The sequence below is a fragment of the Sylvia atricapilla genome, chromosome 3, assembly GCF_009819655.1.
Source record: "Sylvia atricapilla isolate bSylAtr1 chromosome 3, bSylAtr1.pri, whole genome shotgun sequence".
Lineage (NCBI taxonomy): Eukaryota > Metazoa > Chordata > Aves > Passeriformes > Sylviidae > Sylvia > Sylvia atricapilla.
The window spans coordinates 69,698,791-69,721,409 of NC_089142.1; the positions used below are offsets into that span (position 1 = coordinate 69,698,791).

The following is a 22,619-nucleotide window of genomic DNA, read 5'->3' on the forward strand; positions in this document are numbered from 1 at the left end:
GTAAGTTCACCTTGACATTGTGGATTGGTCTTTGTGATAAGTCTTTTGTCTGTATAGGGAAGGATAGACTGACACTGACACAACCAGCTCTTTATAGGAGAATCATAGCTGTGTGCATCTGTGTGGACCCATCTGGGATCTGTCACTCTCGTTGAAGTAATCTCAGTACTCCATGATTCCTTTTAACTTTGGAAGATGAACTGGCATGAAATGCTGTCACCCCTGTAGTGGTGAATGAGTTTCTTCACTAAAGAGTGCAGTGGAGCAGGAGGGATGCTCCCCTTTTAGAGCTTTACTGTCTTTGCAAGAGAATACATTGCTACTTTCCTCTGCTCAGATTCATGTTGTGTGAAACAGACACTTCTTTGTTCACTTCATTGAGAGTACTGACCCATACCAGATTTATCACCATCCGAGTCCCTCTTTCAGCATCCATCCAAGTGCAGCAAGAGAAAAGTATTGCAGCCTGCCTCACAGGCAAGTACTGTTGGGCAAGCAAGGAGAGAATGAATTTCAGAATCCCAACACGCTTAACAGATTCCTTGTTAATCTCAGTAGAGTTTTATTGCTGTTAAGCCTGGAGTAGGAAAGGATTGGTGTTAATGGATATACTACCACCAGCATAGTATATCCTGCTACTCTGCGTGGAGTCACGTACCACACATGCAGGGAGAGAGAGCGAGGGCTTCATTAGTGCATTCATGCTTCTGATGGTCTTAGGAAGTGCAGATTGGTAACGATTTTACAGTACTCAGAAATACATTCTGTTGCTTGCCAGTGAGAGAGGGAGAGAGAGGCTGGAAGAGAGTCGCTGTAGAAAACATCATTAATAGGGAGTTAACCCTGTAGCATCTAATGTTTCTCAATTTCAAGTTTTGTACAACCTAAATTTCTGAAAAATGGTGCACTGGAGCATTCAAGTACACACGTCCATGCCTTCTGATGTATTGGAACTGGAAGCAGCTAGTAGGAATTATCTGATGCTGAGTGCAAGCACCTCAGTTTCAAATAGTATCAGTCTGTGATGCCTGTGAAGATTTATCTCTATATTTTTCCCACAGAGAACCTGGGTGTGCCAGAGATGCCCCTTGTAAGCTGTGTTTGAATCTTTAGGGGCACAGAAACACAATATGGCTTCGATAAGGGCTTAAGTATCTTTGCTCTACTCTTGTCTGGGTCTCCATGGAGGCTTGCAGCTCTTGAAAACAAACCTCTCTCCTCTTGCATGTCACCCTCTGCCTTCCCTCTTCTGACCCAGAGTCTATGAAGTAATATTTCATAGATGGTTCAGTTATCTGAAATCTCCTCACCCAGATTATATTAGGAGAGGTTGTGTGAAAGAAGATGATGGACTTCCTTTGAAGGAGCTGTGCCTTCATGATCTCACTCAGTATACTGATTTGACCTGTGTTCTCTTATTTCCCACCTCCTCTGTTTCTTACTTCCCAGTCTGGGGGTCACCTGTTCTTATGTTTCATGTCACAAAACCTTGTCTTTTGTCTGGATCCTTCACCTTCATTGTGTGTTTAGTCTCTTGTCAGTCTCCTACTGTACCTTGCCTGTGGGCTGCTCTCCTGATGAGTGTAATCTTTATAATTTACTTTATTCAAAAATGAAAAAGCAAAATATCTTCATATTTGTTCTGTTTACTAATGAAAAATGAGCCTTAATTTTTTGAGGGAAATAAACACCAGTGTCTTCATGTAACTTATCAGATCTTGAGGCAATTTAAGGAGCAGGTAGAACGCTTGGTTGGCCTTCACCATTGCAGCAGAACTGATAACTGTTGCTGTGTCTTCAGATGGTGCAGCGCCTGGAAGCTTATGTGGTGTTTATTGTAGGTAACTGTGGTATCAGTTTATTGTATTTATGATCTTACATCACGAGATGATAGCTGTATATTATGAGATTGTCATTACATTCATGGTATTAGCTTAGTGTTGTGTTCTGTGTTTCTGCTGCTGTCAATTTCACTTTCATTGGGCTGTTTTGTAATACCTTGTCCACAAAAATTGGTGAGACTGTAGAAGCTGTATTGCCAGTGGTCAGTAATTAAAAAGCAGTTGTTTACCTTTCTGTTCCAGGCAATTGATGAGCCTCCCTATCTCACAGTGGGCACTGATGTGAGTGCAAAGTACAGAGGAGCCTTCTGTGAAGCCAAAATCAAGACAGCAAAAAGGCTTGTCAAAGTCAAGGTATGTGGTTTTCCTGCAAACACTTTTTTTGAAGGGGGGAGGGGCTGGTAAAAAAGGTGGTTAATGTTCAAAATGGCACAATATGAAACTTCTTCGTAGTCTTAGAACAGCTAAGAGGCTGCCCCGTCCTTGGAGGCTGGCATTACGGTCTTTGAAATAACAGTAAGCTTATTATTGTTGGGATGAGAATACACTCCCACACAAATAAATATGTTCTGTTTCTGTCACTACTTAGTCATCTCTCTGTTTTTGACCTTCAATGCCATAGGCTGACCTTAAAGTAATTGATTAAAATGTGACAAATGTAGGCTTATGTATGGGAGAATATTATCAGAAAATAGCTAAGACTACTTGAAGTAGGCTTTAATAGGGTATCTTTTACTTGAGGAGCATAGGTCACTCCATTTAGCCATGGCAACTAGGTAATGCTTCAGGAATAAGCTGAAACCCTTCTGCCTTCCAGAAAACACATGGTATATTGAGTCTTACAGAATAGCAAGAAGGGGAAGTCACCTGAGCTTTATGATAACTAGTTAATGACTGAATCAATATAAGCCACATGCAGGACAAATAAAAATTCTGCAAAGGGTTTGCAAGATAAACATTTTAACATTCCTTGAAAATTTAGAGTATCTTTTCTAGAGATAAAGAGAACAGCACATGCCAAATAGCTGTATTTTTCTGTTGGGATAATGTTGCCCTAGAAACTTCTGATTTGGGAGGAAGTACTATTTTTCTGCTTTGCCTCTTATCCTCATACAGAAACATTACATTGCAAGGATCAAAACCATCTAGAAAATACAAAATTAGATTGTTGCTCTGCAGGAGTTATATTGGCAGATTTTTTTTTTATATATCTACTGTAAATATAAGTGAAAAATGTGTGAAATGTGAGTAGTGGTAACCTGTTATTGAATACTGTTGCACACTTATAAGCTAGTGTGCATTATTTAACTCTGCCCTCATGCTGTGGCTGATTTTTGCCTATAGTGTGTCTGAGGGAGAGAGCTGGCACTCTTCATAAATCCTGTTGGGAAGGTCTGTTGTCACTTATTTGATAGTAATGTTAAATACAACAAGATTTTAGTCTTAAGTATGCCAAAGGAGTAAATCAGTGGTCTTTTCATTTCAGTCAAAACTTTTAATAGCATCAGCTGGTCTATGCTGTACAGTACCATTGAGTTTAAGTGATTATGTATTGCTATTTAAGCTGTTAAGCATCAGTATTTAAGTACAGGAATTTAGTTATGCCTAGATCAGTGAAGTCTTAACTAATTTCAGTTCTTTGAGGGACTTTCAGTCCACCTCCTTAGGCGGCCACTTGCTATTTATTGTTCAGTGCTAAGTATTTTCTTACGAGTTTATCACTTGAAGTTTGGTCACTGCAAGGTTTGCAGAAAGACCTGAACATGAAATGGATTTTTTCTGTAAATTGTTTCTGGAGATTTCGTACGAAGCCTTCTGGATACAGAGGGTGTGGGTGTGTGGGAGTGTTCGCTGTTACTGTATCGCTTAGGGCAGTTTGGCCCCAGTACTGTTGTTGCTCTAGAGTACTGTGATTTGTGGTTGAGATTTTTGTGTGTAAGCGCTGTAACAATTATCTGTTTACATTGTTTTTCTCCACCAGGAATGTGTATTCCTTAAACTTAACAGTGTCCCTCTGATTTTCTCTGAAAATCTGTTTAGCTCCTTCTGGCACACGCATATTTTCCCGAGTATTAGTTCTAACAAAGATTCTCATTACCAGGTGTGGTTTGTCTGGAATTTGGTATATTATCTGCTGCACTTTTTTTTCACTTGCTGAATGGGGTTTTTTTTGGCCCCAGTATATGTTTTATGCCTTAGTCTTCTAGAATTACTAGAGGAGAAGAAAAGTCAGTTAACTTCATACTGTCAATTTTAGTGTAAAGCAGTAATTTAAGTTTTATAACTAGATATTCTGCTGAGAAAGTAGGATGGCAACAAAATTCTTTAGATCTGGAGTATTGTAATCTTCAGACAAGTAAAATATGATTAATTGTATCTCCTTTTATGTGCTTTCTCCTTGTGTTGAATTCTGCTACCTGGAATATTTTGAGGAGATACCTTCACAATAACTTTCCCATTACAGCATAATTTAATAACTTCACTCACTTTAATGCTATGTAATTTATTTAATTTAGTGCTATGTACTTACGATTTCAGTTTCAATAGGTACTGTATTTCACAGTTTAGCAGTCTTTGGCAAATTCTGTATATGGTACAGAATTCTACAGTAACATATAACAGCATTGCACACTTGCTCATGGAAAGCAGTAGAACTTCAGATTCGCGTGGACTTTTCAAAAGTGTTGAAGGCAGTACAAATTTGACTCAAAGGCAAGACTTTGGGTGTTACAAGACTGTTAGTCTACTTTATCAGATCTGTTACAGCTTGTTTTAGAGAGTTATTTAAGCCAGTTAATTTTGGCAGCATCTCCTAAAACAATTAGCAGCATCATCCACCACCGCTTGCATTTGGACACCCTGCACAACAGTTTCAGAAGAAACTATTTTCTGTGTAGGTCTTTATTAAAAACAGAAATAAGTAAAGCTTCTTCTCTAATAGAATTTATTAGGACTGTCTTTTCTGGATGGTGAAGAAAATAGAAATTCCAGCTGAGTCTAACCAAGTCAATGATGTGTTAAATGTCTTAATCTTTTGCCTGAGACAAAAAGGTTCCACACTGCTAAATACTGTGTGAATTAAAACTCATGACTAGTAAATACTGCCATCACTTTTCTCAGCTTCAAGAAAGGCCAGCTGCATCACCCTGAGTTTGGAGTTTGAATATTTCTATTAATAACCAGTATTTCTTGAGCACAAATGAATATCTCAAGAAGCAAAAATTGTTGGTATCAAAACTCTCCCCCCAAAGGGTCAAAGCCCAAAGACATCTTTAAAAAGACAAACTATTCTGGAATACACAATAGCAATTTGCTTTGTTTACCTTTCATTGGAGTCCATCGTGGCTGACTGACAATTCTGGATAGAGTTTCTTTCTGCTGCAAAATACATTTAAGATAACTACAGAGAGTAAATAAAAACAGATGTCTCTAAATCAGAATTGATGTACTGGATATTTCGTATGAGCCACTAGTGACCCTTGGTTTCAGATTATTTTGCATCTTAACTTAATTTTAGCTTTCTAGATAAATTCCTCCAAAGAAAGAATCTCTGAATTGTGGAAAGAATAAAATACCTGTATCTGTCAGGATGAAATCCAGACGAGTAGTCTTTGCTCAGTTAAACTATTCCTAGCTCGAATCCTTTGTCTGCCTTTTGGTTACAAATTACGATTCTGTCTGTGTGGTGGACAGAAAGTATTTGCCATCAAGCAGCTGAGACGTGCAGGTCTGAAAAGAACATACCGTCACAACTATATGTGTTGCTGTAGTTCTGGCAGGAGATAGACAACATGATTGTTTCATTGAAGTAGCACCTGGAAGGCAGTGTAGAATTTTAGTGCATTTGTTTTCTAATCAGACAGTGAAGATAGATTGTCCTTAGTCATGGTTATAGGTGCTGTTCTTGGCAAAATTCCTTAAAATCTCCTCTCTGAGAAGGCTGAGTAGGAGAGTTGGTGTTAAGAGAGCACTGTGGTTCTGAAGGAAATTTAGCTGTTCCTGTGTGCTACGTGAAGCTCTGGGAATTCTATCATGGGTGAAACAAGTCCAGACTTTTGATACAGGATTGCTGCAGTTGAAAGCTGGTGTTACACAGCTGGATCTCATGTTACATTCTTATTTATTTCAAATACTCAGTAAAACATCATATACTTCAACATCAATACACCAAGAGAGCATGTTATGGTGAACATCTGAACATGATTTGTGTGTTGATAAATGTACATAAATACATAAAATGTAATTCCAGAATTTTCTCAGTTTCCTGTAATTTTAAAACTGGAGTGGAAATAAAACTTCAGATGTAATTGATAGGAGGATCCTGTTACTTTCAGTGTAACCAAGATAATTGTGAATGAAATGAACAGTGAATGTTTGTAGCACCTGGTACAGTTAACTTAATCATACATTTGAATTTCCAGACCAGTTTTTTCTTCTGAGGACAGAGTGTAGAATTAAAGACAACAGCCTTTGTATCTTTATGGGAATGACAGGGAGAAATACCTTAAAGATTTACAAGATTTACTTACTCTGGTTTTGAAGGACTGAGAAGTTAGCTGTTTGTACATTTCCCTCCAATTAACTCTGTTTGTAGGCTAGACTGACATTAACTGAAAGCCCATTTGAGTTCTTAATTTTCTTTAGTTGACAGCAATATCCTTTATTTGTGTGAGTCTTTCAGCCACGAGGTGAAAAATGCACTTTTATCAGCAAAAGATAAAGGTGCTAAAACGGTTTGATTTCAAAGCATTGAAATATAAGTGTTTCTTTAAAGTTGTATTCAGAAGTTGTCTTGAAACTTTCTCCTTTCTTGCTGTGATACTAGAGAAATTCAGATCATTTAAGAGAACTGCAGAGATCATTTGAGCCTTAGACAATTTTGTTATACTCTTATCTGTAATTTCCTTTAGAGATAATGATTCTATTTTGATAGATAAAATATATTTTAGGAGTTTTGATAACTAAGAAATTAGCCCCTTGTCTTTCTAAAATATATGAATAAAAAAGCTCTCAGCAAGTGGAATAATTATGGTGATTACCTGTAAAATGAGAGTAAGAGAAGGGCTACTGACGTTTGCATGTGCTTATGCTGCTCAATTGTATCAAGTGATTGTCAGTTGAACTGTATTTTTTAGGTAACCTTTAGGCACGATTCTTCAACAGTGGAAGTGCAAGATGACCACATAAAGGGTCCCTTAAAGGTAATAAATTTGGTTTATATCTTGCTAATGCTTTGAAAAACATTTTTCTTTTCAGTAATATCACGTAAATGTGCATATATGGTTTGGGGTGAGAGTAGAAGGTTCAGCTTATACCACAGGCTAGATAGGCTCGCAAAGCATAAAAGATAATGCTAGAGTTAAAGACAGCATATTCTTCATGTTAGCCTTTTTCTTTGTAGTTAAAGGGGATGCAGCATGGGCTGGTGCAAGCCTCTGTTCTTTTTGCCTTAAAGCTAAGAAGTATGGCTGGCACTGATTTTTAGTCACTCTTCCTTTGGAGAACTCGGCAGGAGGATTTGATGGGAAAGCTCTTATACAAGAGAGTGACATCACTCAAATTGGTTCTTGTTCCCCACCTGCTGGCGGGAAATAATCAGCTCAGTTAGTTAGCTTTTTTTAAAGGCATGAAAAAAGAAGTTTGAGGGACACAAGTATATTCAAGTGAAGCTGGAAAAACATTTTACATTTGATATGGAATAGGTTAGAAATTCTCTCTGTTTGCTAACACGGAAGTGTTGATTTCATTGCCAGTTTTAGAAACTTTCCAGTGTTAAGTGAGTTCTCTGTTTTAGGTAGGAACTGTTGTGGAAGTGAAGAATCCAGATGGAACATACCAGGAAGCAGTTATCAACAAATTAACAGATGCGAGTTGGTATACTGTAGGTAAGAGAAAAAAATTACGTATTTGAATAACATTTATGACTTAAAAATAAGCCTGTGACCGGGACATGTCCTAAACATGGTGAGAGAGATTTTTTGGAGATGCCTAGGTATTTGGAGTTTTTATGAAAAACCTTTAAATATAAACTTCTTATTTTGGGTTATTACAAGAAACTGCACCCTTTACAATTTGAAATTCGGACACCAAATGAAGATGTGAATTCCTCTGTAACTGGTAGCTGCTCCTTAGATATTTAATACACTGTTGTTAAATATTCTAAAGCAAAGTATGCTGTCACATGTCCTTAAATAAAAAGCAAAGAAGTGCTTTTAAAACACAAGCTGCAACACTTACTTCTCCCCACTCCCAGACTGAGCCCTTACAATGCTGTTAAAATGCATATAGCTTGTTATAATGTGGTATTTCAGATGTTCAGTAGTACACCACATGTTCTCTAGAAAATAGAGGATGAAGGTGTTTTTTTTAATTTACATACAATAAATGTATTCGGTCTTGAGAAACTACATAGCCCTCTCCTGGGCATATATGGGAAGATGAAGACTAGATTTTGAAAGAACTATAACAGCACTTAGTTCTTTGGAGATACAGGTTGTTATTAATGAACTGATGTTGAACAACTAGGGAAAGACTTTATTTTCCATAGTTGTAATCATTTCAGAAGGCATAAAGCTCTAAATTTAGATAAGACCTTACAGATAAGTTTTAAAAAAATATGTTTGTTTCCTGTTGGAGAAATAGAATCTATTAGTAAAGATGAGACTGGGTTAGGACAGGGTGAAACATAAGGTTGAAAGACAAAAATTAACGTAGATGCTGTTTTGGTAATTAATACAGAAGTGGATCAGATATGAGAGCTTTTAAGAAGCAATTGGCATAGCTGATGTTAGAACTGTGTTGTATGTCTATGTTTATGGTTCTGAGAACGTGTGAGGTTAGCAGTTCAGCAAGAAGAATAATATAGGAATCCATGCAGATTAAATTTTGAACATAGATGTCACAGAGTAGCAGTCAAAGGAGATGGCTGTCAAAAATCCTGAACTTGGGAAACAGTGAGAAGTATGGGTTTCAGTCTCAACTCTTGTGTTTTGTAGATAAAAGCAGACAAAAGCCTGTTGACCTTGTAGAATAGGTAAAAGCAGCAGAGCTGCTGCCAGCGTAGTGCACTCTGATAGAGAATTGAATCTAGCTCTGGATGATTAGAATAATCTTTGTCAGGAGGGTGAGTGGAATGAGATGAAAATTACTTTTACTGACAGTGGTGACTTTGCAGTACTGAATGAAAGTCTTCCTCTAAGATATAGTTGCCATTTACCAGATTCCAGAATTGGCACACATCTTAACTAGCAGTTGTCTAATGTTGTCCTAGCACTTGCTGAGAAGCATCTAATTATTTGCACTGTTAATGATTTTGTGAATAAAATTGTTATGATTTAGTCAAAAACTTTGTGAAGGCATAGATCATCCGAAGTAGTACCTTTCCAAAAGTTACTTAAGAGCAGATATGCCATTGGAGCAGTATCTGGAGAGGAATAACCCTTTGAGGGCTGCTTGAGAACTCTTTTTTATGAGACCATACTTCAGTGAGCACACTCTGAAGTATGGGCAAAGTTGCTTTGAGCATCCCTGTGTGTCTTTTATTCATAAGGTGTTGTCTGAATAGAAATTGTACATCAATTTGCTTACATGGGGTTTTTTTAGTGCTAATGCTTTCCTACCAAAAAGTAACAAAAGCCAAATTAAATTTTTATAAAAATCCAACTAGTATAGTCTTTTAAAGTTAATATAGCACTGTGTGTCGATATATATATGTATGTGTATATATGCATAAAACTCGTAAACCTAATAGACATACACCTGTTGAAAAATATATGTACACACATGCACATACATGCACATGTAGTTAAGTGTCCTTAGTTTTGCCTGCCCCATAAAAATCCTCAAAGAGCTCAAGGTATTTTAGTCCTGGTAACTAGATATATTTTGTCATTCATATAAATGTCTCTTAAAGTCTGTATTTACTATAAGGAAGGGAAAAAAATTGCAGAATTATTTGCTTTATTAAAAATACAAAGCTATGTGTGTTCAAAAGTAGTCTTATCCTCTTCTGCACTTTTTTGTCATTACAATGCTTTTCCACAGAATTCAAAGTGGTTTTGGTTGCATTAAGTTGTCTCTTTTCTTCTCTGGCTTATGTCTTGCAGTTTCAGAATACTTGATTTTAAATACATTACACTCCTGATGCCTGCTCAGTAGATTGTTTTCAGGATGTTCCACTAGATCAGAATGTCATACTCATTAAGTCGTATGTGCCTTGCTGGCTACATAAGTCTTTCAGGGAGGTTAACCTTTTCCTCTGAAAGTATTCACGTTATGGAACAAGATTAAGATTCCCTCTGGCAGGGAAAAGGGCACAAGCAGATTACCACGTAGGACACATTATGTGGCTACCTGCCTGATTCTGAATAGGTTTACCTCTGCTGTAGTCAGCTTATCTCTTGAAGTGGATGGATTTTTTTTATCTCTCATTATGTAAGGAGACTGTTTTGTTAATTAACACAAACTGGATTAGGAACCTGCTGACTTCTACTTCACTTAAACAAAGGGGGGCTTAATTATGTGTTGACCATTTGAGATGCAGTTCCAAATCTGCGTGGTTTGTGTGCACTTCTTGCCATTGATACTTTTCAACAAGTGTTGAAGTGACAGATGTGCATCTCCAACTGATACTTTATCCTAGTTGAACAGTGTTCAACAATTACTGTTGTCTATAATACAAGCTGGGGGATTGTAGTTACAAGGTGTATTTCTTCATCAAGAGTACTCAGTTTTATATGGGGGTGAAAAATTCTCAGAATTAGACAAAAGGTTCTTTAATAGCAAGTAAATATTAGTCAAGAATTTTGATGTACCTTGTAGCTTTTTGTATATTTTTATTTGAGTTAGTAAGTGTTGAAGAGTAGAGCACCCTCCATTTGAAAGCAAGAAATGGCTAAAATCAATCTCTCTAATCTTGCTGGTCAGCAGCCATTCTCCTAACACTGTTACTTTGATCCATTGATGGATAGAAGAGGATATTTAAATGAAGGTCTAAGAGGCATGTTAAGAAGTTGCTGAAATTTTTTTTTAATGAAATATTTAATGTTATCTTGGGGTTGTTTCTGTCCCCACAAAAGTCTTCAAGGTCACTGCTGTGTAGGAGCAAGAATATAATTATCACTGCTCAAGAGGGGGGAAGAGATATATTCTTGTCTCACTGAACTCTTAGTGCAAAGCCTAAGAGGTAAAATTTGTCACCGGCTTTTCAGAAGACTGCAGAAGACTTGACAAAAGCTTCCCTTTATATGACCAGTTAATAAGGTTCTGAAGACCCCACCTTAAATGTGCACAGTGCATGTCAGGATTCTAAAGGACAATGTAGGTAGCTGAGTGAACTGTTTCATGAACTTGTTTCCAGTTGACCTAGCGGTAGCAGAGATAGCAAAAATTTTGAAACTGGGAGCTCCACAGCTCTGTCAGTAGAGCTGATTTGGATGATTGTCAGCACTTTGACTATTGTCGTCTTTCTTAGAATGCCACTGTTGTTCTGTAGTGTAGTTCCATGAAGGCAGTAGAAAAAGACATTGAACTTCTACACAACGTTAAATTGCAGCTTTTTTCTATAAATACCCGTTTATGTTTCTCCATGGTAAGCAAAGCTTCCACTTGAATATTGTAGGAGTTGTATAATTAAATTGTTTAAGAATTGTAAATATTAGAAAAATAGTTTTTGAATGGTAGAAAAATGTTAGAAAAAATAGCTTTTGAATTCCAGTATGTTGAATTTAATTTCATGACACCATGAATTGTCTGCTCAACTACTGATTACTCAAGATATGTAAGTGTAAAGTAGCTGTGGTGGGGGAGCAGCTTGTGTATTTCTGTTTGTACTTGGTCGATCTGTGAAATGCTTTGCTGGATCTGCCACATTATCTGGGCATAGGTTCATTCTAAGGGTTAACTACAGGAATATATATCCTGTTCTTTCTGACATGTAAATGAATTGCTTATTAATATCCTGAGTTAAAAAGAAATGTTTTCTTTCCTCACGTCTTATCTGGTGACAGTATTTGATGATGGTGATGAGAAGACTCTGAGACGCTCTTCCCTGTGTTTAAAAGGAGAAAGACATTTTGCTGAGAGTGAGGTAATTGAAGAGTTTTTATATTACAACTTTTTATTTAGAAAAAATTTAAAGTGATACTTTTATTACCTCAGTTTTTAGTATGTTATGTGTATCCATGCCACTAAAAATGGGGGTTATGCAAAGTGCAGTCCACAGGGTCTGGCTTATTCTTTTTAAAAACAAGAAATGCAGTTAGATTTCACCAAACTGTGTACATTAAGAAAAAAACCCCAGCATTTTATCTTTTTCAGATACTTTGTAGATTGTAGATCACACAGCTACTTTACATTGTATAAAAAATTATCTGTAAGTACTTGTCATGAAAAAAAAATCACAGTATACTTGTAACATAAAAAGTAATGTAATTTATAACATAAACTAATATACATATTTCCCCATAATAATGTTCTGCTGCATTTTTGATAGTCAAACCCAGTTCATAATTGTTGATGAAACATAAATGCTTTTCTTTGAAAAGGCCAATAATAACTTGCTGTTACTTATTTATTTGACAACAGCTACCGTTATTTTGAAGCTGGCTCGGGTCTTAGAAGTGACTTGTACATTGAAGTGCGCAAACATTTGTAGCACATTCCAAATAACTGGAATTTCAGAACGAGGGTTATTCTTTCATATTATGTAAGACAGTCTGGATGGATGGGCAGATTTATGTAAACATGTTTGTTTATTGGACAGCTACTGAAGATGGGTTTTTTTTTGCTCTACATAAGTGTGCTGTTATTGCAGTCAGCTGAGTTTGTTATTTGCATGCTGCATTCTTGGGGAAGATTCAGGTATCTTCTAGAATTCTAAATCAGGATTAAACATATGCAAAGGTAGGGTCCTAATTAGATGCCTAAATCTAGATTCAGATAGAAATGCTACAATTTTAAAGATTGTGGTATTCCTTCAGTTAGTTCTTTGTTATTAATGATCAGCACAACTGAAGATTAGATTTCTTCTGTTCTATAAATACTATTGTAATAAGGTTTCAGGAGTATTACCTTAGAGTACATGGGTTGAAAATTTTGGACTACAAATTTATGCTTTGTTACCTCTTTGGCTGAGTAAAAGTAATTTGGATTATTTTGTCAGATTCAAAGAAGCCTTACATTCAGATGACTGGTACTTCTTATTTTATCATCTTTTTTTATCATCTAAGCTTTTGATGTTTTGCCAGAAGTCACTGATTTGCAATTCACTGTCACCAGCTCTGAATGAAACATGTTGTACATTTCTAATAATTACCTTGTGATTGCACAGCTGCTCAGCAGGGAAAATTGTGTCTCAAATTTCTCTTGTAATTAGGCCAGTGCCCCCCAGTTGTCTTGTGCTGATACTGCTTCCCAAGTGTGTGGTGTAGAATCTTTTAGGATGTCCACCACACTCAGAAGTAGTCATGCATTTATTTTTAGATTCTAAAAAAACAGTTTTATTGTTCCTGAGTCAATTCTCTCTGAGACAGAATACTTTTGATATGCTTGTTGGTGTTACACATTGAAAAATTCGTACATGACAAAGAAGTTGAAGTCAGAGGCCTATGTTTAATTTGGAAGGCTTTCTGCCTTCTTCTGAAGAACAATAACAAGTGGCTGTACAAAAAATTATTGTGTACCGGGAGCCAGCAAATCTGGGTGGTTATCATTTAAACAGGTAACAGCAGGCTTAAGGAGAGAGGATACTGCCTGTCCATGAATTCCTTCTGTTGATGGATTCTTCCTGAAGAGGCAAAATTCTTTCCCTCCCTCTCTTTTTGTTTTGATGCTGATAAAGCATCAATTAGTGCCCTCCAAATTATCAATATAGCAGCTTCTTTAAAATAGTTTTAGCATCTCTCTCACATATCAAAGCAGGAATTACTAACAAAAAATACAATTAAGTTGTCATGTTTGCTGCTTTTGAGTGATCTTGCTGTTTCATTTCAAAGGGAACCTTTGTTTATTTTTAAGTAGATGATTTAATATTTAGTCTAATGATAGGATAGGCAGAAAATTAATCTGGTAGAGACAGAATATGCCAGGAGAGCAGAATACCTGGTACTTATTTCTCTGTGTTTTGATGGTCCAAAGGTAGGACTTCTGGGAAGAATTGTCTGTGTGTGTTTGACAAGTTAATTTTTCAGAGGTGCAGAGAAAGTGTTGAAAAAACTTGCAAAACAAAACGCATTACTTTTTTAAAATCTAATCATGACATGTATGATGTACTTCTGTATTTCTTTTGTGATGAGAAAATCTCTATTGACAGAAATTGTTTCAGTGAAGCAGGTGGTTTGGAGAATAACTTATGTCAGGTTTTTCTTATGTATATGTATTTGTGTTTTTCATTTCAACAGACTTTAGATCAGCTTCCACTCACCAATCCTGAACATTTTGGGACTCCTGTTATAGGAAAGAAAACAAACAGGGGAAGGAGATCCAATCATATGTAAGTTAAATATTTTGATATCTGTGCTGTGTCTAATCAGTTCTGAAGCTTTCAGTGTGTGTCAAGTTTTATTATTTGTGTATTCAGGCTTCAATCATTTAAAAAAACTGGGAGGTTGGATGAAAAATGTTGTTCAGCACTCAGTTTGAAAGTCAGGTTTATGTCTACTGTTGCATTGCAGGCATTTCAAGTCTTCATGTGATTAATATTTTAAATAGTACCAGGTATAGGCAAGATATTTTTCTTGGTTTAAAAAAAAAAAAAGTGGCATCCCAAATGGAAATGTGATGTTAAATTATATTGGCAAACACCTCTGCAGTTTTGCAAATGTATTGAACTCGAGCAAAAATAATTACAATGCAGTCTTTGTCCAGCTGATAGGAGGTCTTTGTGGAAGGTCCCAGAATCCTCCTTTAGACCTTAGGTTTCTCAATACAGGGTCTCTGAAGGGCTTTTAGAAGTAGATGAACAGTGTTACTGAATTACAGAATAGGTCAGGTTGGAAGGGACCACAGTGGGGCATCTGCTCCAACCTCTCTGCTCAGGCAGGGTCATTCCAGAGGACCTGGCACAGGATTGTGTCCAGATGGTTCTTGAACATCTCCACTGAGGGAGACTCCAACCTCTCCGGACAATCTGCTCCAGTGCTCGGTCACCTGCACAGTGAAGAAGTTCTTCCTCACATCCAGGTGGAACTTCATGTGCAACAGTTTCTTCCCACTGCTTCTAGTATAGTTTGCAACAAAGCTTGCTGATAGAAAAACAAAGTTCAAGATTTCTTAGATGCTAGAATTTTTGGTAGCTGTGGTCTTGATAAACCAGTGTTACATAGTCCAGTGCCTATTCTTCATTGTTTGTGGGTGGGTTGTGAGGCTTCTGTGTGTGTGTGCATTTATATGAGTTTTTTTGCTTGTTTGCTTAAAATTTTTAGGCATAATGGTTTTCATGATTGGTTGCGTTACCTTCTTGCACTTTTTAGTAGCTTCAAATAAATGTTGCCCTGTATATGTAGAGGAGCTATAAATTTACTCAGAAAATTGTTGAGTTACTAGTTGGTGAGGTAGTGAAGGAAAAAGCTGAAAAAAGCTGGAATTACCACAGAAAATGTGATTGTAGCATCCTTGGTGTCTCTGACTGGGTTGTACAGGACATTATTATGTCAGAAGCAACACACTTGTCTTTATCTTCAAGTTAATACTGTGTTAACTCAGTTTTAAGACACTATGCCAGTATCTGTGCAATTTGAGTTAGGAAGTAGACTCTCCAAAATAGTTCTGGCTTTCTCTTTAGTCTTTGACTTTTTTCTCTTCCTACAGTAGATTCTTGTGTCCCACAAAGCAGCGTGAAAGACTTTCATATATTCTGAAAGAAACAATTACTTTTAAAAAATTAAAAAAAGAACATTGAGGGAAAAAAATAAACCAAAGCGATGCTAAACCAAAACAATTATCATCACTAGAAATAACATAAATTTAAGGTGGAGAAAAAGAAATTCTCCTTAAACTGTGCATCAGTTGCCTTCTGTCACACAGATGGTAACTGTGAGTTTTTTGTCAATACTGAATTTTATACTCAAAAGCAGTTACGTGACAAACAGAAGATAACTTCTGAAGTAATGGTGGTTGTGCTCATCTAAGATGCTGTATATTTTCTGATGATTAACCTTTGAAGTGACTATTAAGAAAAGATACATAGAAAGCATTAAGAGAGGTGTTGTGGGTTTTTTTTTTTTTTTTTTTGTTTTTTTTTTTTTTTTTTTTTGTTACAAGTGATTTTAGTTGGACTAGTTTGTACTAATAGACTCCTCATGTGGTTAGAACCAGGTGCAACTTTGTACTTGAACAGTCAAAACAATGAGCCAGAACCCTTTTAAATGAAAATGCGTTTGCACCTTGGCCCATCTACTTACTTTCCAACATTTCATTCAATGTGAAATTGAAGCAGTCACGGAAATGCTTCACTGCACATCTTTAAAGAACTATTTAAAGATAAATAGACTTTCTCTTTGCTATTCATCTTTGTATCTGATGTTTCTTCTTCAGAGATTTGTCCTCTCTCAAAAGAACTTTCCATTCTGTGTGGTTGTTAAATTAAAAGCATAGAGAGATTAAGAGGGAAAACCAGAACAGTTTAGCTTAACATTGGTCCAAAACTACAACTGCAAAAGTATTTTTAAAGAGTGTTTATGTAGGGCAGAATGGCTTCACTTTGAATACCCTGACAATGCATTTCTCTTCCTCCATACTGGTGCATGGTAGTGTTTTGTTTGGGTTTTACATGTATTATTAATAAATGTGTGTTTCTGAGTTTGTATTGTTTGAATTGTTACTGTAATATAATTATAAATCCTGTGTTCATTTTTATGCCAAAGCACCTAACAGGCAGTTGAATTCATTATTTATGCCTCTTTGATAATTAGCTTTGGATCTCCTGTAACTACAATAAGCAGGTTTTGAATAGTTGACTTATAAATCTCTTTTTGTTTGTTTAGTCCTGAAGAAGAATCTTCATCCTCTTCCAGTGATGAAGATGAAGATGATAGGAAACAAAGTGATGAGTTGCTAGGAAAAGTTGTGTGTGTGGATTGCTTCGGTGTGGATAAAAAGAAAGCTCTGTGGTTTCCAGCCTTGGTAAGCGTTTCGTCTTTATTATAATTTTGTACAGCATTTTCTAGGCATCGAACAAAGGTGTGGGTTTATTTTATTTTGGTGTTTTTTTTAAAAACTTAGTTTTTTAGTTTTATTAAAACTGTGTTTTTTCAAATGGGACTGTACAATAACAGTCAAAGGAAATATATCTAGATATGTTTGTTAAAAAAAAGGAATTGCTAACATGGCTGTAGTTTTACCAAACAGCCAGAGCTTGTTGACCTAATTCTGGCTCAGCAGTGTGTTCAGTACTATTGGACTAGAATTTCAAGGTTTTTTTTCCCAGGCTATTGCATGTCAATTTTCCAAATTACTGAGTTTTATCAAGGAAGGAAATATAAAGTACAAAGGAAACGGAAGTTTAGTGATTACATAGACGTGATTTTTCAACATTCAGTATAAACACATTGGATAAAATATTTTTTTCCCTTGGTCACTGGGGTAGATAGTGTAGAATGAACAATAAATTTACCTTAAAGATAAATTGAAGTCTTTTGGTACCAATGTTTGTTGTTTTTTTTTTTTTCTGTCTTAAAGACACTTTTTAAGAAGCAAACTTCTAAAATAATATCACGGCTAGTCTAGTAGTTGACTGCATGTAGACTCACTGATAGATATATTTGGAAATTAATATATTTCTATATGTGGTACCTTCTAGTACCATGCTTTGTAATTTTTGTTTTATTTTTAATTGTAAATATTTGATTAATTCTTCCCTGGCAATGAAAGCTTAACACATTTATCTAAATTTAGGGAGACCTGTGCTCTGCTTTTCAAACGATGCCATACAGTAACATTTAACTCATCTTAGTATGTGCAATAGCTCTCACTTGCAGCTTTCTGCTTGTCACCTCCTGTGTCTTGTAGTGCAGTCCAGCAGCTTTCCAGTAGGAATTCTTTTGGGGAATTTTGTGGAAGAGTAGTCACTGAAGTTTTTTTTTTACAAGGGAGAGGGCAGAATGTACAGCAAGGATATATTATGTTTACAGCAGATAGCTTTATGAGAAGTTTTCACTGATAAACAAGAGAAAATGAGATGTTTCTTTGCTGAAAGCTGTCATCAAGATGATGCACTATCACCTGCCTCACAGTTCACTCAGGAGTGGTCAGTGAAACTGGCTTGGGCAGTTTTATGTCACACTGCTGGGTTTGCCTTTCTGGTCATGGCCATGACTTATCTGTTTCCATGGTATGCTCTCTGAGAGGGGTTGGTCTTGCTTGTGACTGCTGTAGTGCTGCTCGGGACAGCCCCGCGTCAGACCTTAAAGAGGAGCTGAGTTGTTGCTTCTGCTCCAAAGATATACAATTATTTCTTTGGCTTTCTTTTGAAGATTGGAATAGCTTCTTCATGGAAAGCTTCCTGCAACAAATGAAAAGCAGTAGGGGGATAAAGTTTGAGGGTGAAGCTTGTTAACTCTGAAATAGCTTATCCTAGATTAACTCTTACTTTAGTAATCAGGTTTATAGCTCTGCAAACAAACATTGTACTGCATTTAACCAGAAAAGCTGTGCCAAAGGGTAGATTTATACCTCAAATAGCTGCCTTTCTTGGTTCGGCTTGGTTTTCTTTGTTATAATCCCCTCCCCGGTAGCTATGCCTCTTAGTTTTTTTACCTTGTGTAAGCAGGCTACCTCTACTGTATCAACAAAGTAATCTTATCTTATTACTGATAGATTTTGCATTAACTTTATATTATGGTAATTACCTGAATAATGAAAATTCAGGTTTAATGTGCTGAAGAATGTCTATCTCAGCATTATTTCTTATTAATGATACTATGCACAGATTCTTTGTGTGTAAGCACAGAGGACATTGTGCATGTTTATTATGTGAAAACAAGTTCAGGGATTAGTCTAAACCTTTACAACAAGTAAATAAATAAGATTAATAGTGGAAACCAAGTACTTTAGATATCAGGCCTATAACCAGATAGATTATCACTTAAAAATTTACAACTGTAGAAGTCTAAATTTGGTAAAAATTATTCTGAGGACTCAGTGGTTGACTACATTGTTTTAATCCTGCATACATGTTTGGGTTGATGGGGGGTTTTTTTGTCGCTTGTTTTTGTTACTTCTGTGGGGAAGGGGTGCGTACAATGACTAACTGGAACTGTAAAAGCATCTGACATTTGCTCCTTATGTCAAAGAGTGTGATTTAGTAAGCCTTATAGCACTGCTTAGTTTTAATATGTACTTAAAGGCTTTTGAAAGGTGCAGTGAGGAAATCTGCCTGCAGCATTTTCAGAAAATTGAGTTTACATAGGATCATCTCTTTCATCCTCCTATGACTCCAATGGAGTTTGTTTTGCAAGGAAATTGAGAAAACTTGATTCAGGCAAAATTGAGGCGGTGTTGCTGATGTAAAGGCACTAGATGAGGTTATGGTAAGCTGTTTTCCAACCTCTGAATGGATTTCTGACTACTAAGATCTTGATGCTTCTAGAAGGCCAGTAGCTAAAGCCTGAAGAGCCTTTCTTCGTCTTTAAAGAGCTAGGAGTTTGCACTTGTCAGTTTAAAATAGAAGATGATAATCATTGTCTTTTATCCTGACCTTGCAAACTATATCTCAAGCTTAAATTCAGTTAGAAAGCTGTAGTTTTCTAAAGTAATTTTTTTTTGTAGACTGTAGAATGCATTGAATATTAAAACTTGGTCTGTTAAATTTTGTCTTGAGGAGCATTTTTAGCCCATTCTTTGTGATATGTAAGTCTGTTTCCAAATCACTTGGAGCTTTTGGCTTTGCCTCCTAAGATGCTGCATAGGCAGTGACCTATGAAAGGAGGGGAAAAAAAAAAAACCCAAAAAAACCACCAACTTTTGCTCTTTAGTGTCTTTGTATTTGGTGTAAAATTAGGACTGAAAAGCAAGGGTTGGTGTAAGAGAGAAGAGGTATTTACCTGGGCTAACGTAGGTATCTTAGGCTAACAGTCATTTGCTGCTTCTTGAGGTTTTGTAGCAGCCAGAATTTTCCTAACTTTCAGGGAGCTGTGCACATTATGAGACATCAGATGAGTGATGGAGAGGGGTTGCTTTTCTGTTTTATATATCTGGAAATTATATATATATATATGTATTTATTTTTTAAATTAAATTCTTGAAGCTTTTTGATTAGTGAGTTTTCTACTGGTTTAAGAAAACTTAAATAGCTTTTTAAATTGCAACAAATAATTAATATGTTGTCTCAGTGCTAGACTTGATTAGTCTACTTCTTGAGTTAAAGAACCTGTCATAATACTTGTACTTGAGGTGCTCTTCTCTCCTAGGCAAATTACTTGTAAGCCTTCCCTCATAAAATTGCATTTCATAAATCGTGTTAGCTTTTGCTTTTGACACTGTGTGATCACATCCTTGCCAATTCCAGAAGTTTTCAGAAGAAGTCTCTTAGTCAGGTGGCAGCACTTGGTGAAATTTCTGTCCATTTAGGATGAGGAGTAGAACAAGCTGTAGAAGTGTGACGCATTGACATTTTGTCAGAATGCTGTTCTTATGATTCCGACAGCAGCCATCAGATTCCCTTTAGGAGTGGGCATGACCTCGTGCATTCAGTATTTTCAGAAGCTCATCACTCCTGTGTTTTGAGAGATCTCAGTTGCTCTCATCTCAGAGTTGCCAATGAGAAACGAGCACAAAAGCTTTTCGAAAAGCTCTGGTATTCACTATTACTATTTTAGCTTTTTCTCTCTAAACTTTGTAATTGTAATATCTTTGCAGGTGGTTTGTCCAGATTGTAGTGATGATATTGCGGTGAAAAAAGACAATATTCTTGTTCGCTCATTCAAGGATGGCAAATTGTGAGTAGGAATGTAGAGTTTGATAACTGAACAACATTTATACCTCAAGTGAAATGTAGTATGAGATGTATTGGGTAAAGTATTAATAACATCAGTAAGCTCAGTAACTTCCTGCCAAGATTTTTCTAGTGTTTAAAAAACTGTTAACAGCCTACATGGCAATGAAATTAGTCTTGAACTTCATCATTATAAATAATGGAATGTATAAATCATCTGTCTTAGTTTCAGTTTCATTGTTAAAATCATGGCAAACACAGCAGTATTATGTGACTTCAAGAATGGCCTGAAACTCTTTCCTGCTCTGGTTGGAATAGAGCAGTGCTTTTCAGAGATGTGGCTGTAAGCTTATCCAGCTCCAGAAGGGTCGGTGGGGACGTGTGCATGCCTGCACGTACACCACATGCACACACTGAAATCCTCTTTCTTGTTTGAAGGTAGTAAGGCATATGTTTATCTCAGTCTAGACTGCAACTGCATCTTATCGTGCTCCTTGCAAAGCGCTGTAATGCTACTCAAAGTGGGAAAAAGGATAGAGAAATATAGAAAACCAGACTGTCTGGTATTTGCAACAAAAGAAAGAGCTTTGTGTTCTTAACTCAAAACAATAGAATTATTTTTCTAGATTTCAGTTTTTATTTCAAAAGTTGCAGCTATTTATTGTGCTTGGTTCAATTTAACAGAATGTTTTGCAGGAAGGATAATGAAATATTTAACATTTTTGTTGTAGTTTAATTACTTACTAAGTCTATTGCTTAACCATTTCATAGTTTTTCAGACATCAGTGCACATCACCCAAGGTGTGTGCACACAAGCACATACCCACACCCCAGTCCTCCAGAGCTGCAATTCAGATTTGCTTCCTTGGTTATAGACGGAGTAGAAATCAGAAAGCGCTTTGTTCTTCCAATTTGGAAGTCTTTAATTTCATATTGACAATTTACACATTTATGTTTTAAGCAAGGTAGGGTTCTAAATTAATGTTAAATTAATATGAGAGTTTAAAGTATTACATATAAGGGATATTCCAGAAACTACCTGTTTGTGGAAGCAGCATGCTTTCTTTAGTATGCAGTAAATGCATATAGTCTAATCAATTTAATGTAAAAGTTTTGGTTTTAATCCATTGATGAATACTGTACCAGAATAATTTGTTGACTAACAAATAGAATTGTCAAGATATACTTCATATACTTACGTGTGTTTAGTTAGTGTATTATCATCTTAGTGGTAGCTTTGTATTGTATAGTTAGTTTACCTTTAAAAATATTTTAATTTTTTTAACACTTTCTTAATTATCCAGTGTTTCTGTGCCAAGAAAAGATGTCCGGGAAGTCAGTGAAACTTCACCAAAGCCTGATGCTTTGTTAAAACAAGGTAAAATTACTTTCTGTGAGAAACACTTGTATGTATTTGCTTAGTTACATGAATTGGACTAAATCCATGGCAGATTGATTCATGTCTTAGAGATTCTAGAATACAGGATCTTTTGTTACAGAACAATGTATTGAAGGAGAGCACTTAAGGAAAGTTAGAACTTTTTTCTCTAAGCAAATAAAACCTATCTAAACAAAACACCCCAAAACAGCACCCCACCTGCTCTGCTCTGACTTCAAGTGTAGACATGCCAAACGTGCACACGTTGTTTCTGTACATTTTATTTTTCTGTTTGCGTTAGAACTTTATAGAATACAATAGTGGCCCTAATAGATGTAAGTTGCCTTTATGAACTTTGAAAATCTGGAATTGTGGGTGCCTTTGAAAGTTTAAGCTTGTGTGATGAAACTTAGAATTAGCTTGTAATTTTTTCTCCCATCTTGCCCTCCCTTTTTGATATATGCAAACTGCA

At 36.2% G+C, this 22,619-nt stretch overlaps 1 protein-coding gene across 2 annotated transcripts in view; it reads left to right on the forward strand.

Moving 5' to 3' along the window:
• The window catches only part of ARID4B (AT-rich interaction domain 4B), an 87,562-nt gene that overhangs the window by 27,971 nt on the left and 36,972 nt on the right, over window positions 1-22,619 (forward strand). For both annotated transcript variants that reach the window (XM_066315705.1, XM_066315706.1), the window contains exons 3-10: window positions 2,085-2,195; window positions 6,977-7,042; window positions 7,636-7,726; window positions 11,849-11,928; window positions 14,240-14,331; window positions 16,823-16,961; window positions 20,694-20,773; window positions 22,074-22,147. In XM_066315705.1, the coding sequence (XP_066171802.1) occupies window positions 2,085-2,195; window positions 6,977-7,042; window positions 7,636-7,726; window positions 11,849-11,928; window positions 14,240-14,331; window positions 16,823-16,961; window positions 20,694-20,773; window positions 22,074-22,147 (733 nt within the window). The remainder of the gene's footprint in view (window positions 1-2,084; window positions 2,196-6,976; window positions 7,043-7,635; window positions 7,727-11,848; window positions 11,929-14,239; window positions 14,332-16,822; window positions 16,962-20,693; window positions 20,774-22,073; window positions 22,148-22,619) is intronic.